Source organism: Hemiscyllium ocellatum, chromosome 5 (assembly GCF_020745735.1).
Source record: "Hemiscyllium ocellatum isolate sHemOce1 chromosome 5, sHemOce1.pat.X.cur, whole genome shotgun sequence".
NCBI lineage: Eukaryota > Metazoa > Chordata > Chondrichthyes > Orectolobiformes > Hemiscylliidae > Hemiscyllium > Hemiscyllium ocellatum.
The window spans coordinates 137,933,484-137,958,372 of NC_083405.1; the positions used below are offsets into that span (position 1 = coordinate 137,933,484).

Below are 24,889 nucleotides of genomic sequence, written 5' to 3' on the forward strand. Positions count from 1 at the left end.
ACCCAACACTCCAAATGTAACATGACCAAAGTTTTGTACAGCTGCAATATGACTTGCCAATTTCTATACTCCGTGTCCTGACTGATGAAGATAACCGTGCCTTATGCCACCTTTACCCACTTGTGTTACCATTTTCAGGGAGCTATGGCCTTGCACCCCAAGACATTCTTGCATTTGATCTCCGAAGCCAGGGTCTCTGAGGAGTCAGTGAGGTGGTTGACCTCTTCAGGAATATTTCTAAAGCATTCGCACTGTCCTCCTGAGAGGCTCCTGCCATGACTTAACATTCAGGGTTGAGCAGTTGCTTCAGGAATCTGGTGTCAGACAGATGAGCAGCGGGTCATGCCTGGGAGCTGGTTTGGAGTGATTTGTGCACTGGTACTGGGCGAATTAGCTTCAAAGAGCATGCTGCTGGTGGGCATCTTTCTTGTCACTAGATTTGGTGAATGCACAGTTGCTGGTAGTTCTCCAGTGCTTTAAGATGCCAGCTGTAGATTGCCAAAGTCTGTGTCCAATCCGAGGAATGCAGATGGCCTAACCATGAACTGCATTCTCTGTCTTTGCTTTGTTGTTAATTTATGCATTCCACAAACATACCTCGTCATTTTGAATTGTTCCAGTTTTTTCCTCTTTGCCTGTATAGTGCTGAGGATCGTGCATATGCTGCCTGAGAGAGTGGTGATGGCAGGGTCAAATGAGGCATTCACAAAGGAGTTGAATGAATATCAGAGAAAGGAGAATATTCAGTGGAGAGCTGAAGAAAGGCACTAGGTGAAATGCTTATTTTGGAAAGCCAGCAGATACCCTGGGCTGAATGGCCTCTTTCTGCAAGGAAACAACTCTGGAGTGTTTGGTTTAGTACAACATTATCCCTGATCATAATAAGGTAAAAACTGGGAGCAGAAGTAGGCAGTTCAGTCCCCAAAGCTTGCTCTACCATTTCATATGATCCTCCCTGAACACATCTCCGCCTCAACTCATTTCCCATAAGGCCACAAGAAACGAGAACAGGAGTAGGCTGTTCAGTCCCTCAAGCCTACTCCAGCATTCAGCAGGAACACGGCTGATCTGGCATTCCTCTTGTCCATTTCCCTGCCATTTCCCCATAAATTGTCTGCTCCTCATAAATCTTTAACCTGTGACTAATTTAAAACCTGTCAACTTACTACATTTGTTAAGTATCAACTGTGTTCTATGGTAGTGAATTCCACAGATTCACGACCTTTTTGAGAGTAGTCACTTCTCCTCTGTTTTGTATCTGCTACCCTCTATCCTAAAGCTTGTTCTAGGTAGCCCCACATGAGGAACTGTCGTCTTGGTCTACTTTGCCAATCCCCTTTAGCATCTTGTACACATCAATTTGATCTCCTCTCATTCTTCTAAGCTCTAGTCACTATTGGCCTAAACAGCTTACCATCAGTTGACCTCCTCATTTACACCCTGATAATGTTTGCATAAAATTCAGAGTAAAACACAATTCCATTAACTCTTTCCCAAAAACTGAAATCACTCCTGTTCTGAAGGGTCACTGGATTCAATGTTAACTCTGCTTTCTCACCACAGATGCTGCTAGACCTGCTGAGTTTTTTTCAGCATCTTTAGTTTTTGTTTCATATTTGCAGAATACACAGTTCTTTGTTTTAATTCATTATCATTTAACCCTCTCCAGAAAGTAGTGAGGCTGGCTGTTTGACAGTCAGTGTAAAAACTGAGATTGACTGATTTGTTGTTTGCTTCACTGTGTGTGAAGGTGGATAGAATCAAGAGGTAGGTCAGTCAAGATCCCATTGAATGGAGGGGCAGGCTCAAAGGTGCTGAGTGAGCAACCTTTTGCTGCTCCTATTCAACACAAAATGTTAGTTGTGTTTAATTTGAATCGGTCTCCTCCACAGATCCAGTAGTGAAAGACCAGGTGCGAATGGGTTCCACAGCAAGTATGTCCTCCAGTAGCACCCCGGTCAGCTCTGCCAGTCTGATGTCAGGTAAGCAAGTTCACCCGTTGACTTTGAAACGTGGAAGGACCAGACTAATGCTCTGGGGACATTACCTTCCAATTCTTGGACTGTAGATTACAGCACCTAGAGTGCTGATCCAAGCAAATGGTAAAGATGATGAGTGTTTCTGCTCCCACCACTTTTCAGATCTCCATCATCCTCTGGGTGAGAATTTTCTCCACCAATTCCCTCAAATCATCTTCCCAATGACTTCAAATCTGTGAACTCTGGTTATTGACATCACCACTAATGGAAATAAACTTTCCTAAACTTTCTATCTAAACCCTTCAATTCTGTAAAAACCCTCTCTGTTCCAAAGAAACCAACTTAGCAAATCCAATCTTTCCTCATCACTATAATTCTCTGTTCTGGCAATATCCTCGAAATCCACTTACAGATGTGCACACGTCCACGGCTACATCTTTGATCTAATTAACACTGTACATAGTTTTCCAGCTGTGGTCTAACCACTGTTTCTTACTTGCAGCTTGAGCAAAACTTTGTGCTCTTATAGTTGGCCATGTCTGAAAAAAGCAAAGTATCTTTTAACCCACCTTCACCATCTCATCCTTCCTCAGGTAGAGGGCCCCATTTAGCCCCCTTCCGCTCTGACATTGGTACCGGATTGGTTTAGGTGGAGCTCATCCCAATTTTTCAGTTCCTCCTGTCCCAAGATCGATGCCACTGCCCCACAAAGATAAACCCCACACCACACCTTTAGCCATGTTTTCCTTCCCTAATTTTGATGTTTCTATGCCAATTTGCACTTGGATTGGGTAAGAATTCAGAGATTACAACCATTCAGGCCCGTTCTTTAATTTTGTAATGAATTCCTAATAACACCAAAACTCTTGCCTATGTTGTTTGTCCCAATGTGGACCACAATATCTGAATCCTCCTCTCCCATTCCAATATCCTTTCAAGCCAGTTGAAGAAATCCTATACCTTGTCAGGCACGACACCATATGGGACTCTCGATCCTACTGACAAAGGATGCTCTTCGTCTCTCTAATTATCGAATTTCCTACCACTATCACATTTTTTTTTAGCCCTCCCCACATGAATGGCCTCCTGTCCCCCAGTGCCATGCTCAGTTTGACCAGTCTGTACAGTCCTTTTCCCTCACCTGCTGAGGCTCCTTCAGCACTACCTCCTGAATCCCTCTACCTGCCTCACTTGCAGTCACACTCTCCTGTACCTGACCACTGCTGAAACGTGAAGAACTTAACTTCAAGGTGACTGCCTCCTGACACACAGCACCCAGGCAACTGTCCCCCTCTCTGTGTCACAGTGTTCAAAGCTCAGATTCCATCTCATCATCTTGGAGCTGGAGTTCCTCAAACAACCAACACTTGCTGCAGATGTAGTCACTGTGAGCTACAATGGAGTTCACCAGCTCCCACACCACGCAAGTACAGCACATGGCCTGGCCAGACATCCCTAAATTATTTGATTAGTTTTCAATTTAAATTTCTCACCAGTCTCTAGTTTTTAATCTGTAAAATATTTCTCCGATTTACTTTCAATCTGAAAGCAACAGAAGCTTCCAGTTCCAAATAGTTGTCAAATAATTAATAAGTGATTCTAAAGCAAGCAGTGGGTCTGCTGACTGTTAGAAAGAGCTATTCAATGTAACCCTCTCCCCTGCCCATTCCTTACAGCATCCCTTGCTCATACTTCTCCAGGAAAACCATTTGCAGTTTCCGCTGTTGGAAGTTTTTATTGGAGCAGCTTCCCGTGCCCTTTCAGGCAGTGCTTTCCAAATCACAATAACCTGCTACCACACAAAAAACAATTCTCCTGACCCTTGGTTGCTCTTTTGCCCGTTGTGTAACCTCTCCCTCTGGTTACCGACCTTCCTCTGGGTGGAGATCTTTTATTTCTTATTTATTCTAATAAGACCTCCTCAAACATAACATTAAACAACATGATTCAGCCCTTGTAATACATGCTGTTTCTCCCTGTTCAGTTCATATTAATGCAAAGAGTTGGCTAGTGTGTTGTTCATGATAAATGTTAACTCATGACATTAGACTAATTGGTTTCACCTTTCCCAGTGTCTCTTTCTGACCCCTTTTTAAATAACTTGTTCATTCAGAATGTTTCCTCCTGACTCATTGCCAGTCCAGTCTGTGTCGCTGCATGAACCTGTCACATTTATAGGATTGCAGAGCATTTCAAGGTGCCTTTGTGAACACTGTTCTCTCAGCCTTCCCGCCCTTGTCCTTGCCAGAGAAATGTCTCATGCAGGAAAAAGATGGAAGGTCACATCCAAATCAGTAGCCTTCAAAAGATTCCTGTTAATTCTCACGTAGAGAAAAAATATACTTTCTGCAAATGTATTCCCCAACCTTTCCTTCTCAACATGTTCTTCTCATCGCTTTTACCTATGACCCTGCAATCATCACCACGTTTACAATAAAACCACTGTGTTCACCAACAGACCTGTCCCTCTCGCCGACAGACCCGCCACAATAGCCTTGCTCGCCAACAGACAGACTACTCATCCATGCTCGCCAACAGCATCACTGCACTCACATCCTCGACAGACCCACTGCTCTCCCTGTGTTCACCGACATCCCTGTGGGCTCACAACATCCCTGCCGCTCTCACCGACAGCCTCTGCGCTCATGGACAGACCCACAGCTCTCCGTGTTCACCGACATCCCTGTGGGCTCACAACATCCCTGCCGCTCTCACTGACAGCCTCTGCGCTCACGGACAGACCCACTGCTCTCCGTGTTCACCGACATCCCTGTGGGCTCACAGCATCCCTGCCACTCTCACCGACAGCCTCTGCGCTCACGGACAGACCCACTGCTCTCCGTGTTCACCGACATCCCTGTGGGCTCACAACATCCCTGCCGCTCTCACCGACAGCCTCTGCGCTCACGGACAGACCCACTGCTCTCCCTGCGTTCACCAACATCTCTGTGGGCTCACAGCATCCCTGCCGCTCTCACCGACAGCCTCTGCGCTCACGGACAGACCCACTGCTCTCCCTGTGTTCACCGACATCCCTGTGGGCTCACAACATCCCTGCCGCTCTCACCGACAGCCTTTGCGCTCACGGACAGACCCACTGCTCTCCGTGTTCACCGACATCCCTGTGGGCTCACAACATCCCTGCCGCTCTCACTGACAGCCTCTGCGCTCACGGACAGACCCACTGCTCTCCCTGCATTCACCGACATCCCTGTGGGCTCACAACATCCCTGCCGCTCTCACCGACAGCCGTGCTGCTCTCACCACACTCACCGACAGCCTCTGCGCTCACGGACAGACACACTGCTCTCACGGACAGCCTGGCCACCCTCCGTGACGCCCCCACCACTCTCGCTGTGCCCACCAACAGCCCAGCCACGCTCACCACCTTCAACAATGACCCCGCTGCTCTTGCCAACCTGTGTCTATGCTAGAAGTTGAATGTGTTGCCAGGTTCTGCCCAACTGGGTTCTGAGAGCTCTGAAGGTTGCTGTGATTCTTGTCCATAGCCTAACTGCCTTTTTTTCCTGTCCTCTGCTACCCCCGTTCCCCTTCCTGCAGGTATAATCTCGATGCCCACCTCACAGCCATTGGGTCCTCTTGCTGGATCGCCAGTCATGTCTTCACCCAGCACTTTGGGGCCACCAGTTCCTGCTGCAGCCGGAGCACAGCCTTGACCCTTGATGCCTGGCTCTTGACTTTGCCTGAAGCACTGAGGGCCTTGCCACACCATCACCGTAACCCCTCCTCCCTCCTCCTCCTCCTCCTGGTCTGTGCATTTCCTGGAGGAGCCAGGAGGCAGGCCAGAGACTCTGCTCCAATCGTTTGTGGATCCTTAACACATTCATTTTTGTTCAGTGCAAAAACAAAATGACAAACACCTGCAAAATGAATACTATTTAGGTTTGCAGACTGTTAATGGCATTGGTTTTCTGTGTAATTAACTGCTGGACTGCAGAGACCTCCTGTCCTGTCCTGTCACGGTCAGCAATGTAGCGGCTCTCTTTTTGTGACACTAGGTTTTTAGAATACCCAGCCTCTGTTATTGCAGAGCGCTATGGAGAAAAAAAAAACAAAAAAAAAGGTTTATTTTATATGTTCGTTACAACCCAGCCCTGAAACTATCGGTGCGCTTACTGAAACTGATGCTTGAGCAGGACTAGACATTAGTTGAGACTTTACTCCCCCCACCCCCCACCCCCACTCTGAGAGGATCAGTGAGGGGGATTTACACACGAGCTTCATGGTATTTAAACTCCTTTAAGTGTTATAATGAGAACCCTTCCCTCTACCAGCACCTCTTACCAATCTCAAGACGATGATAATAAAAGGAATACATTTTTCTGATATCATGTTGCTGTGAACTGTTTTTATTTTAATTTGCTCTTTTACAGGATGTTGTGGGCATTATTATCTGCATCAGCATCGATTGCCCGTTTGTAACTGCCCTGGAGAAGGTGTTTAGTAGGTAGCCCCACACTGCAGTTCATTAGGGAATTCTAGGATTTTGACACAGCAACAGTGAAGGAATGGCAATATATTTCTACATCAAGGTGTTACATGACTTTGAAGGGAGCTTGTAGGGGGTGGTATCTGCTGCCGTTGTCCTTCTGGATGGTGGAGGTTGTGTGTTTGGAAGGAGCTGTTGAATTTCTGAAGTATATGGTACACACTGCTGCTACTGTGTGTTGGTGGATAAGTGAGCAAACATGGATGGTGATGGATGGGATGTGAATGAAGCAGGTGGCTTTGTCCTGGGTGGGGTGGAGCTTTTTAAAATTTGTTGAAGCAACACTCATCCTTGAGTTTGGAAAAGGAAAGGCTTTTCATCCTATCTACTCTGTTGTTCCTTCACACAACGTAGAACTTTGTTAGACTGATTCAGCTGAAGGGAACAGGTTTTGAGGGAGGGTGTCCGAGACCATGTAATTGGTTTACGAAATACAAATTTATAGAGCCCCTTTAATGAAGAGAACTTTCTTTTTGGATGTCCTCTGAATTGGTGAAAATATCACACCAACTAATAAAACAAATACACAAACAGAAAATGGGAACAGGAGTAGACCGTTTGGTCTTCAAAATAGGAGGGTTGCTCAGAAGCGTGCACACATTTCACATTGTGTTAATAGCAGCAATGGTTAATTTGACCCAACTAGTCTGTGCTGCTATTCATGTCTCAAAGCCTTCTGCCACCCTAATCCATCTCACCCTACCAACGTATACTCCTGTTCCTTTTCTCCATTTGTGTTTAACTTTGCCTTAAACTCAGGCCGTGTCCTAGCAGCTACTCCTCTCCCTGCTTCTTTGCGGGTGCGTTAGGAGTCACGTTCACACTCGGCTAAATGGCAAGCTCCACAATCTATCAGGACTGAAGGTGAAATCAGAAACCTCCTGATCAGTGAACACTGATGGCACGGTGTTAATTGCCTGTACAAACATTTGGCTGCAGATACTCATGGACTGTCTCTCTGATGCCTGTTTAACACTTCTCCACAACTGTAAGCATCAAGGAAATTGTGGACAAGAGATTGCATCTGCAAATGTGTTGCTGGTCAAAGCACAGCAGGCCAGGCAGCATCTCAGGAATAGAGAATTCGACGTTTCGAGCATAAGCCCTTCATCAGGAATAAGAGAGAGAGAGCCAAGCAGGCTAAGATAAAAGGTAGGGAGGAGGGACTAGGGGGAGGGGCGATGGAGGTGGGATAGGTGGAAGGAGGTCAAGGTGAGGGTGATAGGTCGGAGTGGGGTGGGGGCGGAGAGGTCAGGAAGAGGATTGCAGGTTAGGCTGAGGAAGGAGATGTGGCTGTGGTAACGAGTCTGTTTGAGAACGTGGCTGAAGAGTTTCTGTGCAGAGGAGATGACCTGGGGGGTGCAGTGAGAGAGGGACTCACTGAAATCCTTGTAGAGGGAGGAAGAGAGCTTCTTCAAGGAAGGCATCCTTGTAAGAGGATTCACAGTAGGTTAAAATCTTCGAGTAAAAAATGAGGTCTGCAGATGCTGGAGATCACAGCTGCAAATGTGTTGCTGGTTAAAGCACAGCAGGCCAGGCAGCATCTCAGGAATAGAGAATTCGACGTTTCGAGCATAAGCCCTTCATTAGGAATAAGAGAGAGAGAGCCAAGCAGGCTAAGATAAAAGGTAGGGAGGAGGGACTAGGGGGAGGGGCGATGGAGGTGGGATAGGTGGAAGGAGAGTCAAGGTGAGGGTGATAGGCCGGAGTGGTCAAGGTGAGGGTGATATGCTCGAAACGTCGAATTCTCTATTCCTGAGATGCTGCCTGGCCTGCTGTGCTTTAACCAGCAACACATTTGCAGCTGTGATCTCCAGCATCTGCAGACCTCATTTTTTACTAAGAGATTGCATCTCACCCCTGATCTCGCTAATTAACATCCCAATGGAAGTGATTAGCTAATTCTGCTTCTTGATGCTGACCTTTGTCTGTGCAAGGGGACAGCAGCAATAATCTTTTGCCAACTCTCAAAATATGCATGGGAAAACCTCATATCCATTAGGACATGGGCAATTTGTAGTTGTTAAGTAAAGATGCTCAATTATTTGTAGTTCTTTACAGGTATAATCTGGCAAACCAACAGCATGAATGTGGTCGTCCTTCTGAACACTGAGCTCCCAGGTTTGTTTGCACCTATTAAACCAAGATGGCTTTATTGGCCACATCCACAGGATGGAAGGTGGCCCCACATGGTGAGACAGCTAGGTCTAGTTTGGAAGTGTGACATGAAGATCCTAAATAAAGGCATCACGAGAGTCATTAGCTGGCAACAAAGTCTTCTGTGGGATGGCATGTACCACCTAGCTGGCTGGCTACAAAAGCTTGGAACAGATGCCAACACAAACCAAAATGTCCTTACCTGGTAGCTTCATGTTTGGAATTTGTGGTAACCCTGCCTCTTCAGGATTAACTTCCTCAACTATCAGCAGGTCCACATTTCTTGTGGGTGGAAGGGTAGCAACACAAAAGCAAGGCATCCAGACTTCACCTCAGCCATTACCTGTGAGAGCAAGCTCCACATTCAGACATCTTTGAGTGAAGAGATTTTTCCTGTTGTCTGTAGAGGGAGCAATAAAGGTAACGAAGCAGATCAATGATTGTCTGAACTGGAAAATATCCGAGGTTAACAATTTTTAAATACAGGAGCAGGGAAGGGAGTGAGGAAAAGTCTGTGATGGTGAAGACCAGCCCAAATTTAGTGGGAAAAGGAGAGGTGATCGTGGAACAAGTGAAGACAAAAGGAACCTGGAGCGGTTATCTTAACTAACCTGTTCAGACATCTTATGATACACATCCAAGGCAGGTGTGACTTGAAGTTGACCTTTTGGCCCAGAGATAGGAGACTACCACTGTCTCAGTCAGTTGAGTCGTTAGTCTGATTTTCTTGTGTGTTTTGGTGTAGTTTAATAAAATGGTGTTTTTGCAGTAAGAAAGGTTCAGGCTAATTGCCATGGCTCACATGGAAGCCAGACCAAACCAGGTAAGGACACCCGATTTCTTCCCTTGTGTTGGGACCAGCTGGATTTTTACAACAATCTTAGAGCTTTACGGTCCAATTCACTCTTATAGGTCAGAAAAGGCCTTCAGTCTATTATGTCTGCACCAACCTATCTACTCTAATCCCATTTTCTAGCAACTTGGCCCATAGCCTTAAGACACTCAAGTGCTCAGCCAATACGGGTTTTGGAATATAAATAAAGATTTATGCGCTGGTTGTTCTTCACTGTGTTCTCCACCTGCACACACGTGACATGGTGCTGGGGAAAAATAAGCACTAAAGGGGAAAAAAAATAAAAAGAGGAGAGTCAGACATTCTGACACTCTTGAAAGCTGGCTCTGAGGGAGCTGGATCAGTAGTGAAGGACTCTCCATTTTGAGATAGAACATAGAAAAATACAGCGCAGTACAGGCCCTTCGGCCCTCGATGTTGCGCCGAACAAAGCCCACCTAACCTACACTAGCCCACTATCCTCCATATGCCTATCCAATGCCCGTTTAAATGCCCATAAAGAGGGAGAGTCCACCACTGTTACTGGTAGGCCATTCCATGAACTCACGACTCGCTGAGTAAAGAATCTACCCCTAACATCTGTCCTATACCTACCACCCCTTAATTTAAAGCTATGCCCCCTCGTAATAGCTGACTCCATACGTGGAAAAATGTTCTCATGGTCAACCCTATCTAAACCCCTAATCATCTTGTACACCTCTATCAAGTCACCCCTAAACCATCTTTTCTCCAATGAAAACAGCCCGAAGTGCCTCAGCCTTTCCTCATACGATCTTCCTACCATGCCAGGCAACATCCTGGTAAACCTCCTCTGCACCCGTTCCAGTGCCTCCACATCCTTCCTATAGTATGGCAACCAAAACTGCACACAATACTCCAGATGCAGTCGCACCAGAGTCTTATACAACTGCAACATGACCTCAGGACTCTGGAACTCAATTCTTCTACCAATAAAAGCCAGTACCACCTTCACAGCACTATTTACCTGGGTGGCAACTTTCAGAGATCTGTGTACATGGACACCAAGATCCCTCTGCTCATCCACACTACCAAGTTAAGGAGGGGGACTGACCTCTGTGCTGTCTGGACCACACAGTGTGATAAAGAAAAAAAAGCTTGTGAGGTTTCCCACCTCACAACTACCAGGCAGTGCATTCCAGATTCTCATGATCCTAGCGATGAAATTATTTTTCTTCAAACCATTCTATACTTGTACCCATCACCTTTATGTTGATATCTCTTATTGTTGACACTTCAACCAAGCCGAAGAGCTGCTTTCTGTCCAACCTATCTATGCCCCTCATATTCTTATACATCTCAGTCACATCCCCCCTCAGCCTTCTCTGCTCCAGTGAAAACTACCCAGGCTTATTCAGCCTCTCTTCGTAGTGGACACACTCCATCCCAGGCACTCCATCCAAGATAATCACACCCTTCCTAAAGTGCAGAGATGAGTTGGTCTGTTTCCATGGAACTGGTTTAGTCCAGTTAGCTTGTTTGTATTGGGTTCTGCCCAAACCTAAACTTCAATTAACAAAAGAATCTCACTCGCTTAAACAGTGTTAAAAGTCACATAACACCACACAACAAGTTTACAGAGGAACTTCGATTATCCGAATATTGGATTATCAAGCAAGATCGCAAGGTCCTGAGGCTCGGCAAAACTATTTTATCCGGGATTCGATTATCTGGAATTCGATTAAACAAACAATACACTCCCCGCCCATTTATAGCAAAAAGATGTTTTTTAACTTTGTCCACCCAGTCCAACACCGACACCTCCACATCATCATTTAAACAGTACTTTGCAAATATTTTGAATTAATACTGCATTAGAATTTAAGAACAAAAGTTGTACTTTATTTCTACTGTTATGGATGAGGCCAGACCGCTCAAATCCTCTTTAAGCAGGTAGCCATAATTGTAACTTTGCTATTTGTTTAGCTAAGTGTATAGTGGATATTCCTGGAGTAAATTAGCTGGGTTGACTGCCAAGTTTTAAACAAACAAAATTTATTTACAAAATTATGGATTGAAACACAAAGAACAGAAAGCAGAATACTGCACAACCTATCCTATCCAAATCAGAATTAATGATGCTGTTCTGAAAATACTCAACAACAGTCTTGATACACACATCCCTTAGCACAAACAGTAAAACATGGCACAGGCAACATCCAGTTTGCAAGGACAGAAAGGAGTCAGCAACCTGTTTCACACATCCCCTGCTGCAACTGAACTAAAGTAACCTCAGATACCTGGACTGGCCATTCCCCTTTCATTTCACAAGTTATTTCTAAAACATGAAAGCCTTTGGCCTGAGACATCATCTGTTTAGGGGTAAACAAAAAAGGCTCCAATAAACCATTTATCTCTGCAACAACTCAGCCATTTCGGAGCCTAGGCTGTTTTACAACCCAGCTGAAAAAAAAATTCAAGGCCACAGTGACTTTGAGAAAAAGGACCACCTTTGTGACACTACCCTGACCAAACTCCAGAAAAGTGCACTTGATCTTCAGTTGCACTCCTTATAATTACTAAGACAACTTTATTTCGCATTCATTTAATTACCTGAACTCAAATTAATAGCCTCATATTCTCACTTTGGTGAGATTTGAACTCGTATCCCAGATGGCTAGTTCAGCATGTCCATTGTGGAACTGTACTACTGTTAGCATCCAGAGATCTTCAGGGGAGGAGTTCAAAATTTCCACTAGTGTGTGTGTGAGGGGAGAAATCTTTCCTGGTTTCATCCCAAATAGTCTCACTCTAGATGTTAGTTTATGTGCTTGACTTCTTGTTGCTCCCACCAGAGAAAACAGTTTTAATAAACAGCAAGTGTTGGAGAAACCCAGCAGGTCTGGCAGTATGTCTGTGGAGAGAGGAACAGAGTTCACATTTTGAGTTCAATGACTGTTCGGAACAGGAAGTAGTTTTTTTCTATATCTACCCTATAAATTCAGCCTACTCTGCCTGTCACTAAGCTGTTCTAATGCAGTTTTAATTCCACTTTGCTGCCTGGCTTTCTCATCACACTCGCATTCCTTGTCTATCCAAAATCTAACTCAGCCTTGAAAATAATCAATGACTATTTGTTGGGGAAGAAAATTTTAAAGTTGACAGGTCCATTATCAAGGGCCATATTTTAAGGTGAACAGCAGGAGGTTTAGAGGGGATTTGAGGAAAACTCTTTTCACCATAGGGTGGTGGGGTCCTGGAATGTACTGTCTGGAGGGGGGTAATTGAGGAGGAAAACCTCAACATTAGAAAAGTATTCGGATAAGCCCTTGAAATGTTATAACATTCAAGGCTACAGGCCGAGTACAGGAAAGTGGGACAAGGGTAGGTAGGAGTATGTGTTTGGCAGTGCAGAACTGATAGGCAGAAGTTGAGTGTGTGTTGCTGGTAAAGCACAGCAGGTCAGGCACCATCCGAGGAGCAGGAGAATCGACGTTTCGGGCAAAAGCCCTTCATCAGGAATGAGGCTTGTGGACTGGGGGGCTGAGAGATAAATGGGAGGGGGGTGGGACTGGGGAGGAAGGTAGCTGGGAATGTGATAGGTAGATGAAGGCAGGGGGGAGGTGATAGGTCAAGAGGAGGGTGAAGCGGATAGGTAAGAGATATTGGACAGGTCAAGAGGGTGGTGCCCAGGTGGAGGATTGGGACTGGGAGGGGAAATGAGGAAACTGGTGAAATCCACATTGATCTCGTATGGTTGCAAGGTCCCAAGGCGGAAGATGAGGCGTGCTTCCTCCAGCTGTCAGGTGGTTAGGATTTGGGCTGATGGAGGGGGCCCAGGACCTGCCTGTCCTTGGTGCAATGGGAGGAAGTTAAAGTTCGGCCACAGGGCGTTGGGGTTGGTTTGTTTGGGTGTCCCAGAGATGTTCTCTGAAATGATTCACAAGTAGACGAAACCACATCGGTGCATCAGTTACAGTAGATGATGTGTGTGGAAGTACAAGTAAATTTCTGTCAAATGTGGGAAGCTCCTGTGGGGCCTTGGACGGTGGTGAGGGGGGAGGTGTGGGCGCAGGTTTTGCACTTCTTGTGGTGTAGGGGAAAGCGCTGGGAGTGGAGTGTGGGCTGATGGGGGACCTGGATCTGACAAGGGAGTTGCAGAGGGAACAGTCTCTCCGAAATGCAGGTTGGGCGAAGGGTCTCTTCTATGCTGTATATTTCTTTTGTCTTTATTTAGAGAGCCCTTTATCCTATTTACAAATTGATGCTTTCACTATTCCCTCCGTTTCCCTGATGCTGTGTTTCAATTACAGCTCAAATAGACTGGAATGTACTCTGGATTCTAAATCCTAAAAACCTGAACTGTGAGGCTTTGAACTCATCGCCTTTTCAAGCCCCATAAAGGACAAGTTGCCTGAGATGTCTCAGAGCAGCCTGTCCAGCAGCTGAAGGCAATACTCTACGCAATGTGACACCTTTTTGTTCCGACAGCTGGTATGTGGTCGCGGTTGTGGGGGCTTCTTTCTCAAAAGTGAGAACAAAAGAGAAATATTGCATAGGAACAGGCCCCTCAGCCTCGAAACCTGTGCTGATCATCATGCCCTAACTAACAATAAACCTTCTGTCCTTATTTGGTCTGTATCCCTCATACTAGCTATGCGCGAGTGTTAATTTATGTCCTTAATTGAAGATTCATTTTTAGGGAGACAGCTAGCTCGGTTGGTTGGACAGCTCATTTGGGATGCAATGTGACACCAATGGCAGGGTTTAATTCCCACACGAACCAGGCTTACCATGAAGGACTCACTGGAGGAAGCCCTTCCACTAACCTCTGCATCCTCAATGATTGAAAAGCCCAACATATCAGCACGAAAAATAAGGCTGAAGCATTCGCAGCAATCTTCAGCCAAAAATGCTAGTGGATGATCCATCTCAGCCTCCTCCAGTGGTCCCCAGCATCACAAATTCCAGTCCAATCCAATTCCATGAAATTGGATTCACTCCATGTGATGTCAAGAAACAGGTTGAGCCACTGCATACTGCAATGGCTACGGACCCTGACAACATTCCAACAATAAAACTGAAGACTCGTGCTTTATACCTTGCTGCAATTTAGACCTAAACCAAACTGTTTCAGTACAGTTACAACACTGGCATCTATCCAATAGAAGTGGCACATAAAAATCAGGATAACACCAACCCAGATAATCACTGCCCCACCACTATACTCACAATCCTCAGTAAAGTGATGGACGGTGTCAGTAACAGTAATATCAAGCAGCACCTGCTCAGCAATAACCTGCTCAGTGACGCCCAGTTTGGGCTCTGTCAGGGCAACTCTGCTCCTGACCTCATTACAGCCTTGATTCAAACGTGGACAAAAGAGCTGAATTCCAGAGGGGAGGGGAGAGGGACAGCCCTTAACATCAAGGCTACATTCAACCAAGTGTGGTGAAGGCGGGCATAAACCGCCCCGTGTTTACCGTGGAGCAAGGCCCACATCGGGAAAACCAGCAGTATCCATTTAAAACCAGCAGTATCCATTTTAAAGCAAACAGTATTGGGAGAAGGGACCCAAAGACAGATCCAAATACACACCAGACCAGACACTAGTCAGGACTCCAGACAATGGTCATGACTCACAGATCGAAACCCACGTTATAATCTCGTCAAGGTTCCAACTGACACACACGCATAACCTGATCATGTAAAACAGTCATACACAAAAGGATGAACCTAACACTTTGGAAGTAACAAAGGGGGGTGCTAGCCTCCAGCCCTCACGGAGAGACAAGCAGATAGCACCCGGACCCATTCACATAAAAATGAACAACACACCTTTTGTGTATGCTGCCGACTCTCCGAGGACGGCAGGAAGCTTGACATTCACACACACTCCAGCCATGAGTACCACCATTCACACTCATTCAGACCCAATCTCCTACATCCTGACTCATGAAGTATATAACTTGTAACATCGCACGGGAAACGTTAGAGCAATCGAGATTCAAACCTCGATTGGTCTCCGCCGGCGTTACATACTTTAATAAAGTTACTGATTGTCGAACCGCACGATATCCAAGCTTGGGCTGAAAATGGCAAGCAACAGTCACACCACAGAAGTGCCTTAGAAAGACCAATAAGAGAATCTAACCACTGCTCCTTGACATTGAAGTCTATAAGGCTTGGAAACAGAAGTGGGCTATTTGGCCTATCAAGTCTGCTATGGATTTTGATCATGGCCGATATGTTTCTCAAGCCCATTCTCCTGTCTTCTTCCCGTAATCCTTAATCCATTTACTGATCAAGAACATATCAATATCTGTCTTAAATAGACTCTGACATGGCCTTACTTCTCATCCCAGTTCTAAAGGGTCATCCCTTTACTCTGTGGTTGTGCCCTTGGGTCCATGTTTTTCCTATTAGTGGAAACATCCTCTCCACATCCACCCTATCCAGGCCTCTCAGTATTCTGTAAGTTTCAGTGAGTTCCTCTCACCTCATCCATTGAAACTCCATTGAATACTGGCCCAGATTCTTCAATCATTCCTCATAGAGAAGCCTTTCATCCCCAGAATCATCCTTGTGAACCTCTTCTGTACCCTTTCCAACCAGCATATCTTTCCTTAGAACAGAACCCAAAACTGCCTGCAATGTTCCAAAGTGGTCTGACCAGAGCCTTATACAGCCTCAGCTGTACACCTCTGCGCTTGTAGCCCTCTAGAGATTAATACGAGCATTGCATTCGCCTTTCTAACTGCCAGCTGAACCTATGTTCATCTCAAGAGAATCCTGAACAAGGACTCCCAGGTCTCTTTGTGCATTTCAGGAGCCTTACCCTATTTAGAAAATAGACTACACATCCAATATCATTACCAAAGTGCAAAACCACTTACTTTCCCATGTTTTATTTCCAATTGTCAAATCACATGTTCAAATATAGCAAGATGTGGATAATACCCAGGTTTGGGCTGACAAGTGGCAAATAACATTCGCACCAAGCAAATGCCAGGCAATGACCATCACCAACAAGAGACAATCTAACCACCACCCCTTGACATTCAATGGTGTTACCATCACTGAATCCCCCAATGTCAACATCTTGGGGGTTACCATTGATGAGAAACTCAACTGGACTTGTCACATAAACACAGTGGCTACGAGACCAGCTGTGTGTAGAAGTTGGCAAGTTATTTTGCAGTTGTACAATACATTGGTGAGGCTGCACTTGAAGTATTGTGTTCAGCTTTGGTCACCTTGTTATAGGACAGATGTTATTAAACTGGAAAAAGTGCAGAAGAAATTTACAAGGATGTTATCATGGTCTGAGTTAGAGGGAGAGGTTGGACAAGCTAGGACTGTTTTCTTTAGAGCTTGCCTTCATTGCTCAGTCCTATGAGTATAGGAGTTGGAAAGTAATGTTGAGGTTATACAGGACATTAGTGATGCCTCTTCTGGAATACTGTGTCCAACTCTGACTGCCCTGTTATAGGAAGGATATCATCAAGCTGGAGAGGGTTCAGAAGAGATTTCCCAGGATTTTGCCGGATATGGAAAGTTTGAGTTATAAAGAAAGGTTGGATAGGCTGGGACCTTTTTTGCTAGAATATAGGAGATTGAGACATGACCTGACAGAGATTTATAAAATCATGAGGGGTATAGACAGGGTTAATGGTAGGTGTCTTTTCCCCAGGGTGGAGAATTTCAAAAATAGGGGGTATATTTTGAAGGCGAGAGGAAATAGATTTAAAGAAGACATGAGGAGAAACGTTTACACCAGCTGATTCATGTGTGGAATGAACTTCCTGAGGAAGTGGTGAATGTGGGCACAGATACAATGTTCAAAAGACAATTAGATATATACATGAATAGGAAAGATCTAGAGAGATATGGGCCTGGAACAGGCAGGTGGGACTAGTTTTTTTTTAGATATTTTTATTAGAAATTTAACATTTTTGCAAGTTTATAAAAATAAACAAAACTCTCAAATACAAACATTGATGTACAATTAAATCAAATATACAATAGTCAAAATTTAACAAAGGAAAGAAAAAAAAACAAAAACCAAAATAAAATTAAGAAAAAACAAAACTCAACATTCTACTAATCTAACCTATAACTAACCAGAGTGCATACTTAAGTCTCTTACATGCTCGAAATGTAATAACATCAAATGTAATAAAACCCGTATTCATGCGGGATTCCTCTCCCAAGGGGCCCCGAAGCAGCCAGGTTTGTAGTCCTCACTAAATAAAGGCCCTTGTTAGGATGGCCGAAATATCTGCATTTATGTAATTCAAAAAGGGCTGCCATATTTTATAAAATAATTCAGTCTTTTGGTGCACCATGTTTGTGAGGAAGTCAAGGGGAATACATTCCATAATTAATCTGTGCCAATTTGAAAGTCCAGGGGGGCCCTCAGCCACCCAGTTCACCAAAATATTTTTCCTTGCACAGAAAGAGAGAATAGAAAATAATCTCTTCCCGTGTGTATCCAGGGAGGAAAAGTTCGAAAAGCCCAAAAGGAGAGATATAGGGTCCACTCTAATTTCCGTTCCTAAAATATCTGTCAGGGTACTTGCTACTTTAGTCCAATATCTACGGATCTTATGACAAGTCCATAGGCAATGTACCAGAGTGCCCACCTCTATTTTGCGTTTGGGACACATTGGAGATGCTCCTGCCTTAAATTTTGCCAATCGAGCCGGTGCTATATGGGCCCTATGAAGTATCTTCAGCTGGATAGCCTGGGTTCTGTTACAGATAGTAATTCTTCTAGCATTTTCCCAAATATCATTCCACGTTTCTATAGAGATTTCTAGTCCCAAATCCTGATCCCATGTTTTAAGCAGATTGTCCATATCTCCCGACACTTCATCATGTAGTAAATGATAAATAGTACTAACGGAGGATACCCCCACTGGTCGTAGGACATTACATTCTCTATCTGATTTATAAAGACTATCTATTAACGTAGTCTTCTTCTGTATATAATCTCGAATTTGGAAGTATCGAAAGAGGTCTCCATTGGGTAACCCGAATTTCTGACGCAGCTGTTCAAAGGACATCAGGACCCCATCTTTAAATAGGTCCCCTAAACATGAGATACCCCTGGATCTCCAGAGTTTAAACGTGGCATCTGTAAACCCCGGTTGGAATCCCCATGCCCCTACTATCGGTGCATGGGGGGATGTTTTATGTAAATTACCCTCATTTTGCCACATTATATTCCAGGCTTAATTGTGTTTAGTATTATGGGGTTTTTACAGTGATCTGTAATGATTTTCCTCTTGTCTGAAAATAAGAGGTTAGTAAGTGGGTATTTTACTTGGGAGGCCTCGATGTCCAGCCAGATTGATTGTGGATCAGACAAGACCCAATCAGCTATGTAACTTAGTAGGGAACTTAACTGATATTTTCTAAAGTCTGGGAAATCCAGTCCTCCCCTTGCCTGTGGAAGCTGTAGCTTCTTCAGCTTAATAAGGGGCCGTCTATGATTCCAAATAAAGGAACCCAACCAGCCATATAATTTACGTAGGGCTATCCTTGGCAGCATCACCGGGAGCATTCTCATAGGATGTAAGAGACGGGGCAGAACATTCATTTTAATTAATGCTATTCTACCCAACCAGGAAATTGGAAGGTCTCCCCATCGCTGGAGGTCCTGCCTTATCCTTTCCAGTAATTGCACAAAATTAGCCCTATACAACTGACCAAATACTGGAGTAATAAAAATACCTAAATATAAGAAGCCCTCCAGGGACCAACGAGAGGGAAAGAGGGATCCGTCCACTACGTGGGGTATCATAACCAGGCCACCCATTGGCATAGCCTCCGATTTTGAAAAATTAATTTTATAGCCTGAGAATGCACTAAATGTATTAATAACTTGAATTAGACGAGGTACTGACATTAGAGGATTATTGAGGAATTAAAGAACATCATCTGCATAAAGGGTAATTTTGTGTTTACCTGTACCAATCCTCGGGGCCGTTATATTAGGATCAGTCCGTATAGCTTCTGCTAGTGGTTCAATTATTAGTGTAAATAACAATGGCGAGAGAGGACATCCTTGACGGCAGCCCCTACCCACACTGAAGCTATCCAAGCCTAATCCATTGGTAATAACAACTGCTTTGGGATCACTATACAATGTTGAGACCCATTTGGTAAACACCTGTCCAATGCCAAACCTTTCCAATGTGTAAAACAAATATGACCATTCAACCCTATCGAATGCCTTTTCCGCGTCTAATGAAACTACTACTCCTGGTATCTTTCCCTGATGGCAGGCTTGGATCATATTCAAGACCCTTCTAATATTATTGGATGATCTACGGCCTTTAATAAATCCCGTCTGATCCTCCTTTATAATATATGGCAGTATCCTTTCTAGTCTCAGTGCTAACATTTTAGAGAGGATTTTAAAATCTACATTTAGCAAGGATCTATATGATATACAGTCTTCTGGATCTTTTCCTTTTTTGAGGATAAGAGAGATATTTGCCTCTTTCAGCGAAGGCGGGAGACAGACCTGACTATATGCAAAGTTATACATGTCCATAAGTAGATCAGCCAATATTTCTGTAAATTCTTTATAGAATTCAGCTTGAAAACCATCTGGACCCGGTGCCTTTCCGCTCTGGAGTTGCCTAATTGCATCAAGTATTTCTTGGACTGTTAGAGGAGCATTTAAGGCCAATACCTGTTCTGGAGTCAAGCCCGGAAAGGTCAAATTTTTAAAAAATGACTGCATCCTCCTAGTCCTATCTTCACAATCCTGCGATTTATATAACTCAGAATAAAATTCTCTAAAGATCGCATTAATCTTTTTATGATCATGAGTCAAGGTACCTGTACTTTCCTTGATAGTCATAATAGTCTGAGGGGCCTTCTTTTTCTTTGCAAGAAATGCTAAGTATCTACCCGGTTTGTCACCATATTCATATAACCTTTGTTTTGCAAATAATATTTCCCTCTTAGCCGTTTGACTAAACGCAGTGTTTAGAGCTGTCCTAAGAGCCGTAATCCTTTGCAATTTTATAATAGAAGGTCTATCAGCGTATGCTGTTTCAGCTGCTTTTAAGCGAGCTTCGAGCAGACGCTGTTGCTCTCCCTTCAGTTTCTTCTGGGTCGCTGAATAGGAGATGATCAAACCTCGTGCATAAGCTTTGATGGTCTCCCACATCATTGATGGGTTGCTAGCCGTACCTGAATTAATTTCTAAAAAAGTTTTAAATTCTTTGGAGAAGTACTTTACAAATTTACTATCTTTTATCAGGAAGGGGTCCATACGCCAATGCCGAGCGGATGTCCCATTGTTCCTTGCCTTAGTTTCCATATATACAGCAGCGTGGTCGGAAATCGCTATATTACCTATTTTACAGGATAATATAGAATTTAAAAAAAACGATGGGGCAAAAAACATATCAATTCTTGTAGGACATTTATGTGGATTAGAGTAGAAAGAAAAATCTCTACCCTGTGGATGAAGACATCTCCATACATCTACCAATCCTAATTCTTTATTCAGATCCGCCAATTGTCTAGATCTGGGAGATACTCCGGCAGCACTCTTGGGAATCCTATCTATTTCCGGATCCATAACACAATTAAAGTTTCCCCCTATAATTGTATGACGGGCACCAAAGGCCATCAATTTTGAAAAAGCTTCCGTTATAAATTTAGAGGGGTGTGCCGGGGGGCAGTACAAATTTAGAATCCTATATTCCTTTCCATTAGCTAGGGCTTTAATCAAAATATATCGTCCAAATTCATCTTTTATCTGATTTAGAATTTTCAAAGGGAAATTCTTCCAAACAAGAATAACAACTCCCCTACTTTTTGAGCTAAAAGAAGAGAAAAAGGCCTGATCAAATCCGCCCTGCTGTAATTTTAAATGTTCTTTATCCGACAGGTATGTCTCTTGTAGGAGAGCTATATCAACTCTTTCTTTCTTAAGATTTGATAATATTTTCTTCCTTTTGACTGGAGAATTACTCCCCCTGACATTCCAGGTGCACCACTTAACCGACTGATCAACCATAATCATCTGGGCAGATCCGAGACCCCTTGGGAGGGGAAACCCTATCTGGAACATCCCGAGCATGGAGCATATAAAATTTACAAAAATAAAGGCTCTCTATTACACTCACAACAATATAATAAAAACTATTTCTAAATAAAAAAAATATAAAAAGTACCTAAATGGAGATTTTCCCCTTGTTCCCAGGGAGCGTTACTTCCTCTCCGAAAGTCCATCTTATCCTCTCTCAACCAATGCCCCACCTTTGACCCAGGTGCTCCTCAATAAAATGAGGAGAATTCAAATATAATACAAAGCTAGAGTTAACAGTGAGCACCCTACCCCCGCCCACACCAACACCTGGATATATTTGAGAATGTTAATACCGTATATAAATATATAACTATAAAATTACAATCTCAACAAGTAATAATTAGATATAATAATACAAAATAATAGGGGAAAAACAACCCCGCTCCTAAAGACAGAGGTAAAATAGAACAATGTAACCACCTCCCCCCACCAACATTAACCAATCGCCCCAACATATATACATACATACATACCCACATATATACATAAAGTAATAAAAGAAAACAAACCAAGAGGGGGGGGGGAGAAAATCAAATCCCTCTCCCCGCCCCCCCATGATAATATTAAACACTGAGGTAAAAAAAGGAGAGAAGAAAAAAAGGGGGGAATATAGACCAAAGTGGGGGGAAAGGCAAACCAGCATCCACTATCTCTTACAGTTTATTTAAGAGAGTCCAAGAATTCCTTAGCCTTCTCTGGTGAACTGAAGTTATATATGGATCCTTCGTGGTTAAAACATAGCGTCGCTGGATAGCGTAAGGAGTACTGAGTATTTAAGTCCCTTAAACGCTTCTTCACCTCATCGAATGCCTTCCTCTTTCGGACCAGAGCTGGGGAAAAATCCTGAAATAGCATGATCTTGGATCCTTTATAGATCATGGCTTGGGGGTCTTTTCCGAGATTTCTTGAGGCTTCTAGGAGCATCTGCCTCTCCCTATAGCTCTGCACCTGGAACAGGACCGAGCGTGGGCGCTGGTTTGAGCCGGGCCCACGTATTGCGACCCGGTAGGCCCATTCCACCCTTACCCGGCCTGATCCAGCATGCAGATTTAAAAGCTGTGGTAGCCACTGCTCCAGGAATGCTGTAAGCTGGCCTTCCTCTTCCCATTCGGGAAGGCCCAGCAACCGAATATTTTTTCGACGACCTCGATTATCGAGGTCGTCAATATAATTTTCTAAGGTCCGGACTCGCTGCTCGAGAGTCCGGACCTGATCCGTGGCCGATTGAGCTGCTGTATCCGAGGTCGCGGCCTTTAACTCCGCCCCTCCGACTCGGCGCTCCAGTTCCTGGATGTCTCGGTCCTGCTTCTGCAGCGCGGCCGAGAGTGATTCCCAGCGATTTCGGGACTCCTCGATGAAGGCATCGATCTTAGCGTCCAGCTTGGTAATCATCTCTACAAGGCTTGTTACCGTCGGTAAGTCCCCCAGGGCGGCTGTGGACGCCTCTGCTGCAGATGAAGAGGGAGCGGGTGGGGGAGGGGGTCCTGCTTGTTGAGAGCTGCAGGCTCCCTTCCCTTTGGTCATTTTTCACTAAATATTAGACTATTTAAATATAATACTAAGCAACTATTTAAATTTAACTGCTATTATGAATGATTTGGTGAGTGTGGTGGGGGTGGGTGACTCACTTTACCCAAGTCTTGGGAAGAGCACTATAGACTCAGACTTGCTGGGTCGCCGCCATCTTGGATCCCCCAGGTGGGACTAGTTTAGTTTGAAATTATTTTTGGCATGGACTGGAACAAAGGGTCTGTTTCCATGCTGTATGATTCTATGACAGCATCTTCCAAACCCACAACCAATTTCATCTAGAAGAGCAAGGGCAGTAGATACATGGGGACACCACCTCTTGCAAGTTCCCCTCCAAGCCACTCACCATCCTGACTTGGAAATATATTGCTGTTCCTTCACTCTCACTGGATTGAAATCCTGGAAATCACATTGTGGGTCAACCTACAGCACATGGACTGCAATAGTTCAGGAAGGCAGCTTTTGTTGGTTTCTACACTTTCCTAATCCTCTGAAGGAAATTATTTATCTATTATGCCTTTCACAACCTCGAAGTTCTTTATACTTAACATAAGCCCTTAAAGAAGAGTCATTGTGATGTAGAAAACCACCCACAAACAAAAATGTGATAAAGGATTGGAATATGCTTTTTAGTGGATATGGTGGGATGAACATTCATACAGGAATGCCGGAAAGCTGTGAATGTTTAGTTGTTGAGTATATTCAGGAATAAAACTGGTAAGATCAGGGAGGCTTTGCTGGAACTGAAAAGATTATCATTTTGACTTGAGTACCATGTGTAGATTCAGTCATTTCATAGGTGTCAAATAAAATGATACTGCCAGACTTGCTGAGTTTCTGCAGCAATTTCTCTTGTTTTTTTACAGGAAGAATGTAATTGCACTAGAGCGGGTATTGGGGAGGTTTACAAGGATGTGGCCAGGACTGGGAAGATGTAGCTATGACAAAAGATTGGATAGGCTGGGATTGTCTGCCTTGGAACAGAAGAGACAAAAACAAACTGCAGTTGCTGGAATCCAAACTAGACAAGCAGGAGGCTGGAGGAACACAGCAGGGGCTTGCTGCGATCTTCCAGCCACCTGCCTGTCTATTTTGGAACAGAAGAGGCCAAGGGTAGATTTAATGAATGAAGAAGTTCAGCATTGTGAAAGGCCTATGTAGGGTGGATGGCAAGGGCCTATTTACCTTAGCAAAGAGGTTCGTGACTGCAGGAAGAATTCAAGCTGAGGTTGGGGAAGGTTTTCTTTCATCCGGAGGGTAACGGGATTCTGGAGCTCCCGATTGGAAACAGTATTAGAAGCAAAAGCCCTATACTCATGTAAAAGATGTCTGGTTATTCACCTCAACTGGTCCTCACCCTTAATAATTTCTCCTTTCAATCCTCCCACTTCCTTCAAACCAAAGAGGTAGCCATGGGCACCAGCATGGACCCCAGCTATGTCTGTCCCTTTGTCGGGTATTTGGAGAAGTCCATCTTCCATAGCTACACCAGCCTTTCCTCAGTTACATCGATGACTGTATTGGCGCTACCTCGTGCTCCCATGAGGAGGTTGAACCGTTCATCAACTTAACTAACAACTTCCACCCCAAACTCAATTTTACCTGGACCATCTCAGACACCTCCCTCCCCTTCCTGGACCTCTCCATCTCCATTTCCAGTGACCGACTAACCACAGACATCTACTACAAACCCATGGACTCCCACAGCTACATGGACTACACCTCCTCCCATCCTGCCTCCCATCTCTTATTCCCAATTCCTCTGCCTCTACCATATCTGTTCC

General features: G+C 44.4%; 1 protein-coding gene across 3 annotated transcripts in view; it reads left to right on the forward strand.

Moving 5' to 3' along the window:
* The window catches only part of zgc:86598 (STKc_CK2_alpha domain-containing protein), an 84,158-nt gene extending 77,830 nt beyond the window's left edge, over positions 1 to 6,328 (forward strand). For all 3 annotated transcript variants that reach the window (XM_060825671.1, XM_060825673.1, XM_060825672.1), the window contains exons 12-13: positions 1,893 to 1,982; positions 5,541 to 6,328. In XM_060825671.1, the coding sequence (XP_060681654.1) occupies positions 1,893 to 1,982; positions 5,541 to 5,656 (206 nt within the window). In that variant the 3' untranslated portion in view covers positions 5,657 to 6,328. The remainder of the gene's footprint in view (positions 1 to 1,892; positions 1,983 to 5,540) is intronic.
* Positions 6,329 to 24,889: the final 18,561 nt, after the last annotated feature.